The following is a 9,180-nucleotide window of genomic DNA, read 5'->3' as shown; positions in this document are numbered from 1 at the left end:
CATATATATATAAACTTGTTCTCATAACAATCACATCAATTAATCTATTCTAATAGGATTTTTCTGATCTTAGCATAAATTGAGTCAGATTGGATAATGGCATCTATAAACAGAATTTTGTTGCCACTGGGTTTTTGTCTGATCTATTGGAAACACATGCATGAATCTAAGCCATTCCTTTGGAGCTCTGGATGGATGTTCAGGAACACTGTCTTACTGGAATATTAATATATTTATATTAATATCTCAGTTATGGTCAATGACCGACCTTTACCAAAATTATTTATACATTTTATGCATATATTTCCATATCCTTCAACTCTGTTTAAAAAAACAGCCACACTGTTGGCATTGTTTCTCTGCTCCAGTTAAACTCTTCAAACTTTGTGCTGCATCACTGTCACATGACCAGAAATAATAATCACCAGCCTGCTCCAGAAACACAAACAGCAACAAGATGGAAATAAATATCAGCTCTTGATATCGGCCCAGTTTTACTCATTGGACCGATATGCTAAAAAATAACTAATATCGGCCAATACCAATGTCTTTGCCCATTATATAGTTAATTCCTACTAAACACAGGTGGACTCTTGCCAGTTTTATTTAGGGATATTAGAGTAAATGTGGACTAACAACACAGGAAACATTTTTCCTGATTTTTGTTTGTTGAGAAAAAGAAAACTAGAATTTGATTAAGTTATGTTTGTTTCGTTTATGAAATTCACAGTACTCTTATCGTCTATGGGTCATACGTTTTGCTTTTCATATTTCCATTCATAGATCTAAAAGCATGTAAAATATAAGAATAAATTCACTCTTCAATAAAGTTCTGAAAATCTGACCTGACCACCCCAGGTCACAGTTTGCCTGATTTTTTCAAAGTCCTGCTATTGATAATAATTTCATGCTGATGTGTTAAAAAATTATTTCTATTTAAATTTTTCTATTAAAAATTATCTAGAAAACTTATACCAAAACATAACTTTGCAAGATGCTCAACACTCCTCATTCTAAGTTTCTGCAGTTTTTTTCATGTTGGAGATCTCATAAAATTACTATTTTATTCTCCTAATATTGTTACTTTATTCTGGTAATATTATGACTTTATTCTCATGAATAAGAAAATAAATCATAGCTTGACTCTAATTTTCACTTGTAGAGTTGACTTGTGTTCAAAAAAGCTGTACAGTGCGCCTGTAAACCAAAATACCAAAATGGCGGCATCGCTCTGAACTATAGAAACCCAAGAAATGCATTGATGGGGAAAAAAAGTCCAGATTTTCCAAAGATTAAATCTTCAAAAATCATAAATTCTATTAATCATTAAAAATGAACTTATTGGCCAGTCCTAATTAAAAGTCCACTGATAAATCCTGTGGTTATGTGGTAACTGCTACCTGCATCAGCCACAGACAGTAAAAGGTCTAGACAATATTAACTTCAGCAGATAAACCCACACCTGCTTTAAGGTGGAGGCTGTGCGGGTTGGTAAGGACCAGCACACAGTGCTGGTCCTTACCAACACTGTGTAAGGACCAGTGCTGTCCTTACAGCACTGTGCTTGGAAAGACTTGGAAAAGTCTTTCCAAGCAAGACTTTACAAGTCTTGCTTGGAAAGTCTTCCAAGCAAGACTTTCTTCTTGCTTGGAAGAAAGTCTTTACTTTCTTCCAAGCAAGAAAGTAAAGACTTTCTTGCTTGGAAGAAAGTCTTTACATCTTTCTTCCAAGCAAGAAGAAAGATGTAAAGACTTCCTGAGCTGTGTGGAGGAATAAACATGTGGGTGTGGATGGAGGGCATGTGGGAGAGGAAAGGCTGGAGCTGTGCTGCTTTCTCAGCCTTCAGCTCTAAAGTTTATCCAAAGAAAACAAAACCTCTGAAGACTTTTGTCTGAGCTTTCGTCTTATGAAGTCAAACTAAATGTAATTGCTGTTTCTCTCACAGGATTTGTTTTTCTCAACCTCTGGTTTGGCTGATTTCCTTTGGAGCAATAACCATTCTGAATGTCTGCAGCCATTTATCTCTGTTAGATTCAGTTCCTTACACTGTATATGTTTATATATGTCTGTATATACATGTTTATATGTATGTATATATATGTCTATTCAGCATTCCTCTCTTTGCTCACATGGACATGTCCTCTTCCCTCTGCACTTCACTCCATTTCATGTCTTTTATTTCCCTACAGTTTGTTTTTTTCTTCACTCCCTTTTCTACAAATATCCAGAAACTACTGTTCTGTTCAAGTCAACTTGTTTTGAAAAAAAAAAAGAAAATCCACCCTTTGGCTCATTCCTTAGCTGCCTTTCATCCATCGGTGCCTGTGAAGTTCTTACTGGCTGCTTTGTTTGTTTTGAGTTCTGCTTATCTGCACATTAATTGGCTGGATTTGTGCCGCTGTGGCGTTGCTGCTGACAATATTCCCCGTAAGCTGTGATCGCTGTAATAGACCACGTTTTTCCAAGGAGCTTGGATTGTGAAAGCGAGGTTGTTCTGTGGCAGCCGATCGTGGAAAAAATTGCGGGAGTGAGAAGGAATCTCAGTGGAGGTTTATGACTATATACATCATTTTTTTCCTCCACAGTGCTGAACTGCTGCGAGGGTGACGTCCTCTTTCTGCTGGACTCCTCAGGGAGTGTGACGTCCTACGAGCACGCCCGCATGCTCTCCTTCCTGTCGGAGCTCCTGCTCCCTTTTTCTCTGGGAAGGGATCAAGTGAGAGTGGGGCTGCTGCAGGTGGGGACCAAGCCACGCCTGGAATTTGGCTTCAACAGACACAGTACCCAAAGTGGCCTCCAGGGGGCTTTGACAAACATCCGACCCCTGAGGGGAGACACCAACACGGTGGATGCTCTCAAAATGGCCAAGGAGTGGGTGCTGCGCCCCGGGACGTCTGACGGGGCAAGGGAAGGGCTGCCCAGAGTGCTAGTGTGGTTGACTGATGGGGTGAAGCCGGGGGACGTGATTGGACCAATGGCTGAGCTGCGGGAGGAGGGTGTGGCAGTGCTGGTGGTCTCAACAGGGCACAGCAATTACAAGGTGCTGAGGGAGGTCGTGACCCCTCCTGTGGAAAATCACCTGCACTTTGTGGACATCGATGACATGGGCATCATCACCAAAGACCTGCGCGATGCCATTATTGGTGAGATTGCTACTGACAGGTGCTCTTCTATTTTAAAAGCTTCAAGTTCAGCTCTTTGGCTTGTGGCTCTTCGGTTTTCTTCATGACTATGTAAGCTGTTGCAGCACTGGCTGCCATGCTCCTAAACCAGTCTTAAACTGCATTCCTCAAGGGCCAGAGTCCTGAAACTTTCAGAGGTGTCTCTTGTCCTACACATTATAATTAAACAGCTAACCTGCCTCACTAGCATGCAGTCAGGCTTTACTGAGCCCTGCTGATGAGCTAATGTTGGAGCCAGGTGGCTGAAGCAGAGAGACGAGTTTCAGCAGAAAAGGCCCTTCGTTTTTATTGATCAATTACAAGATCATCACTAATTAATAAGTTAAATATAGGCTCATTTTCTATTTGACATTTGTATAAATATTTGCTGTTTGCAAACAAAAGTGTTGCCCCCTGTTTGTCACTAATGGAAATGTGGCTTTCTGTCTAGCAATTTTTTTTCTCAAGTGTTTTATTTGAAGTCTCCATTGAGGACCAAATACCAAATATAACAAAAATATTTCCTCTAACTTACTATAAAAGCACTTTCTAAGCTGCCTACTGTTTTACTGGAAGAACAAACATATTTAGGACTCACAAAAAACTGCTATAAAATGTAATAATTAAGAACTTTCTATAATTTCTTATTTCAAGTGAAAACTATATTTTGCAAGTGTCACAATTTGTGTAAAGTCTTATTTTTATTCCAAAGTTTAACACAAAAAATAAAGGCCATACAGAAAATGTCTGCATGTTGGGAGTTAACCCCTCTGTTGCCAACTCATCAACTTCCCTGCTATGTTTAGCAACACTTCAGACAAAAAAAAACTGGCATTGGCCAAAATCAGAATCAGCAGGTCAGGCTTTTTAAAGATTGGTAATCTGTGATCAGCCAGAAAACTGCAATCGGTTCACCACTAATAATTTTCCTCTAATTCATTGAAACATATGGCTATATCTTTTATTTTTGTGAACTAAAAAAGAGCATCAACATGTAACCTGTCAGCTGATGTGCTTGCTGACTGAAAATGTTCTCAAAGTTCTTACATTTGACGGGTTTATTGAATTGGGAGGAAAAAAATTGGATTTTGCTGCATTTACTTGCTGACAACTTCTCAGAGATGATTGAGGGAAAATTTGCAGATTTCAGTTATTGGGTGATTATTTAGTTATTAACAACATATAGAATGCTAAATATTGAACAAGTTATGTGAAAAGAAATTAAGTCCACTGAGATTTCAATAAAATCCAGCTGTACTGAGATTGTGGGTGAAATCATACAGAAAACATCTAAAGGAATTTTTACCTAAAGTGTCCTTTAAAGAAAACATTATCTGTTGTAGACTGATCTTTATTGTTGGACCTGCAGTAAGTGCAGTGGGCTGCCTGTAAGGCACGGTGATCCTCCAGTGCAAGTCTAGACAGGATGCCAGGACACTATGAGACTTTAGGCTCTCTGAAATGTGACCGGCTGATCTATTAATGGATTACTGATTCAACTTCCCTTCCTACGTTCTCCATCACTATGTCAGACATACATAAATACAGAGTAGGGAGTTTGCCCAATTCTCAGACTGCATTAGGTAACTGGCATATTACTTTGCAGAGGCCACTTCATAACAGCTTCTGTTGCATACAGAGGAGATGATGCACAGCATAAATAAAAGCTGATATGTAGGCAAAATACAGTAGTCCTTAATTAGCACCTGCATATATCAATGTTCTCTGTAGCTGTTTCATTGCAGACACTTTATGGGTTGGTTATTTCAAGTTGTTTTATTGCAGGAGTTAAGAATGCAATTAGAAAGCAGAGCCTGTGTCTGTGGGAGGCTGTCTGAAGCCTGGGCATATTTAGCTATCTGTTTTGCCACCTTCCCTGTTGACACTTATGACACTTGACTAAATTACTCCTAGCCCCTAAACTGCACTGCAGTACCAATAAAATCTCCTGGTTTTGTCCCAAACAGAGATAATAAAAGCTGAGCGCCTTCACGTACGAGACGTGTCCACCGACTCGGCCTCTCTCCACTGGAGGCCCGTTCTGTCTGGTCTATCGGGCCACTACGAGATTCGCTTTGGTGAAACTTCAACTGGAGGCGGTGGTGGTGGCGGCGGATCAGGGACCAGTCCGAGCACCAGTGGAAGCCAGTACCAGAGACTGATCCAGTCCGCGCAGCTGAACAGCGTCAGACTGACTGACCTAAAGCCAGACACCACCTATTCTGTCAGCCTGATTCCAGAGTCCAACGAAATAACATTTAACACACTCTCCACCACGTTCACAACAAAGCCAGGTTAGATTGTTTCCCTTTTACAGACTTTGTCCAGAAATGTGCACTGTTATTTTCTGCTACCGTTGAGCTAAGGGTGCCTCCACTCCAGCTCTGTTTAGCCTGTTTTAACTTAACTCTTGCTCGCTTGTCCAAACAGTTTGTTTGGGGAACCAACTGTTACATTTGAACTCTAACACAGACCAAAAAAGCGGACTCTGGTCTGCCTAAAAACCTTGGTCTGGGGTTCGAACCGCTCCAAAAGCAGGAAGCAAACTATAGTGTGTAGGGTATTCTGGGTAAATACAACCAAAACAAATGCTAGAGGGAGAAATTGTTTGTTGTCTTCTACTTAAGAGAAATCTTTCAATTGCTAAAATCTGACGCTGTTCTATTTTTGTTTAAATCTTGTGAAGAAGGAAGTTGAGCTCATGTCTTCTGAGATCTCTGTGTCATTTCCTTCTTTGATTCTTGGTGCGGCGCCCTCACAGGCAAGGAGGGTAACAAGTTTTTCAAAGGTTCGGATCGTTTGACTCAGTACTGTGTGAAAGAAAACCAAATCAGCTAAAAATGTAACAAATATTGTGATTTTTGATCTCAATAGAACCGAGTCTTCTGGACTATCTGGTGTGAAAACATCCTTAGAATGTTTTTTTGGACATCAAGTCAGTATTTCTTACCTTTGAAAAAATGTGTCTACTGTGGTCATTTTTTAATTTTATTCCTGTAGTGGTTGAGAGTCCAGCTGTTGTAACAGTTTCTGAGTCTGGGGAGACCAGTGTTCGGGTGAGCTGGGGCCCTCTTCAGCCAGACACCGTCACGAGTTACTACATTGAGTACTCCGCCCTGCCCAGGGGCAATCTCCAGACTGTCACAGTGGGCCGATCACAGAACTCCACCCTGCTGAGAAATCTCCTGCCAGGGACAATATACCTGGTCACAGTGACTGCCCGGCATGCCTCAGGAAAGCAGAAATCGATGTCAGTTAAAGTTTGCACTCAAGAAGGTGAGCACTGAGAAAAGTTTGAGTTTGGGATTGAGTTTTCTCATGGTCTCTGGTACAGATTATTAATAATAGCTTTGACTGTTATTAATAATAGTTTGATGAAATAGATTCCTATTTTATCAAATTTAGTTCAGACTATCCTTCATATCCTCATACTGCAGTCTCAAGTTTAGTTTCAAAATCGCTGCCTTCTGTTTTTCAACATCTCCAACCTTAACTGCTCTGAGCTTTCTGTGCCCAGTGACTCCGGCCCTGGATGACCTCCAGCTCACCACTGTGGGAAGTGCTTCAGTGCAGGTGGACTGGAGGGGCAGCGCGGCTGGTCTGAGAGGCTACTGGCTCACCTGGGAGGGGCAGCAAAGCTCAGCTGCCAACCAACGCTCCTCCCTCTACCTTCCACCCAATTCTCTGTCCACGCGCCTCACACACCTTCCCCCTTATGCTAGAGTTTGTGTGTCTCCCATTTACCGAACGGCAAGGGGGGATGGACTGTGTTGCACAGCACAGTTTCACTCAGGTGAGTCCAGAAAGAACAGGGTCAGTCGGGTTCTGAAATTAGCAATGTGACAAGTGTGACATGTGAAAGACCAAAAACAACTAGTGCATTGTGAAGTGAAAGCAAAACAATAATAATTAAAAAAATAAATAAACAAATAAATTATCCATCCATCCATTTTCTGTACACCCTTGTCCCTTAGTGGGGTCAGGAGGCAAATAAATTATATAATATATAATCACTTGTCACTTGAAGGAGTAATTCTCCCTCAAGTGACAATAACTTAGACATGTTTAAACATCTAAACACCCATGTAAATTAAAGCTGTCGGCATGTAGGAAAAATTGGTTGTTTTTTTTTCCTTGATGATTATTTGAATTATGATCGCCCTTACATGCAAAACCAAACCAAAAAAACAGCACTGTTTGTTTTTTATATACGTGGCGTTTAAATATGATTCCAATCGGTTGCAAATGTTTCCCTTTCTCCTCTCAGATGCTTTGGGATATGGCTTCCAGTCATAGCAGCCCTGCGCTGCACGTGCACCTTACCAAAGAAGGAGGGAGGATAACGGGAAAGAATGCTGACTGCCTTTCATAATTCTTCAGAGTGACTCTCCCCCTCTGTGGACATGATCCAGAAGAGATGTGGTTTGGCTCATGAAGCAGGCGCTTCATAAACCTGCCGCACATACTGACTGCAAAACATCTGAAATTCAAAGAAAAGTATTATCTGTTTTTATTACCGTCCCATCTGTTTGTCACCCGTCTAAATTTCTTCGATCAAATGACCCAAGCTTGTGATGTGGAATATTTCAGCGGCCTGTTTTTGCAGACCCAGGCTGGGAATGCTGATGGTTTCTCTGGGATGTTTTGCAGAAGAGCTTTACAACATATGCACACCATGTGTCCAAATCTGCTTTTTCTTTTATAACTCTTAACACCGCGGGAACATCTGATACACATTTACTATAAATAATGTACTTAAATCACTTTTCTCACTCAACACATGCTTTAAGACTTTCATTGAATGCTTGTATATACTCTGGGAAATGCGGCAGGGTCACATAAAAGTGAAGTTCTGAATAACAGAACTTCACTTTTGTGTTTAAAGCTTTGAGCTTTAAGCACAAAACATCCACTCACTCTGGAACCAGACAGATGCAGGATATGAAACAGATGTGTGCAACTAAAAGTCACATTGAGTTACTGTCTATACATTGGTCTATAATTCATATTTATTTATCGAGAACCTTATAGGAACTAATAACTTTGCGTCTTTATGGAGCTACAGTTTATGTTTTTTGACTGTTACTGTTTTCCAGCTTGTGTTTGCTGCCCCCTACTGTAAAGTCGTGTACTGGCTTACTGCTGATTTTTCACTGCATTTATTTTTTTGTTGTTTTCCATTTAAAACCTCATACAAAGTTTCAATAAACTTACTTAAAACGTGTAATGCTGCAGTCCATTGTTAATGTTGTAAAATAGATTAAATACTTAATGTTGGGTATTACAATGGCTGGAACATATCTGTGTATAAGCTTACAAAAATGTTACAAGGTAACACAACTTTACAAGTGAGGACTCACTAAGCCTATCCTAGAAAAGGTTTTGAATGACCTTTTATTCTCTTTCTAGCAAGAGTTTACAATTACCACTTTTTAAAATTTATTTGTGTGGACACTTGAGAATGATGTGGCATAAGAAGGAACTTCTCCCAAAGGGAGGCAAACACATATTTTTGACTCTTGACTGGTTCCATAAATAGATTAAAATGATTCCTGGTATTAGAAAAATAATCGTTTTCCAAATTATACTCCGGTTTCTACCATCCAAAGTTTCCTTTTCTCTACTTTTTCACTAGCCCTGTCTTCATTCTTTCTATTAAAGATTTCAAAAATAATTTATAATTAATCCTATTTTGTAATAGTAAAATGTTAGTTAGCCAAGCTAATCTGAAAAAAATAAAATAAATAAAAACTTAGAATTAGGTCAAATGGTTGCGCAGATCTGCTCATTAGTTCAGATGTGGGTGCATGAATAGACATTTGTGTGTGCACACATACACACACACATTCGTGTGCCACTCTGCAGCACTTTTCAGCAGGTGAAAGAAATCTGGCCCAATCAGCAGCACCCGCAACTCAGGTAATATAAGGAATCTACCAACCACTTTGCTGGTTTTGCAACAGAGCTGAGGAAGGCAAACACAGCCTCCAAAGCAGCATTTCATGGGAAAGGACTTGGA

At 40.1% G+C, this 9,180-nt stretch overlaps 1 protein-coding gene across 1 annotated transcript in view; it reads left to right on the top strand.

The window, feature by feature from the left end:
* vwa1 (von Willebrand factor A domain containing 1) overlaps window positions 1–8,388 on the top strand; it is a 9,788-nt gene extending 1,400 nt beyond the window's left edge. Inside the window, exons 2-6 of the mRNA XM_007540869.2 lie at window positions 2,586–3,143; window positions 5,129–5,455; window positions 6,162–6,437; window positions 6,679–6,954; window positions 7,429–8,388. Coding sequence (XP_007540931.1) covers window positions 2,586–3,143; window positions 5,129–5,455; window positions 6,162–6,437; window positions 6,679–6,954; window positions 7,429–7,457 — 1,466 coding nt within the window. The 3' untranslated portion in view covers window positions 7,458–8,388. The remainder of the gene's footprint in view (window positions 1–2,585; window positions 3,144–5,128; window positions 5,456–6,161; window positions 6,438–6,678; window positions 6,955–7,428) is intronic.
* Window positions 8,389–9,180: the final 792 nt, after the last annotated feature.

Source organism: Poecilia formosa, unplaced genomic scaffold, assembly GCF_000485575.1.
Source record: "Poecilia formosa unplaced genomic scaffold, Poecilia_formosa-5.1.2 Scaffold570, whole genome shotgun sequence".
Taxonomy (NCBI): domain Eukaryota; kingdom Metazoa; phylum Chordata; class Actinopteri; order Cyprinodontiformes; family Poeciliidae; genus Poecilia; species Poecilia formosa.
Note: the sequence above shows the minus strand (reverse complement) of the source record. Positions and strands in the feature narration are given on the sequence as shown.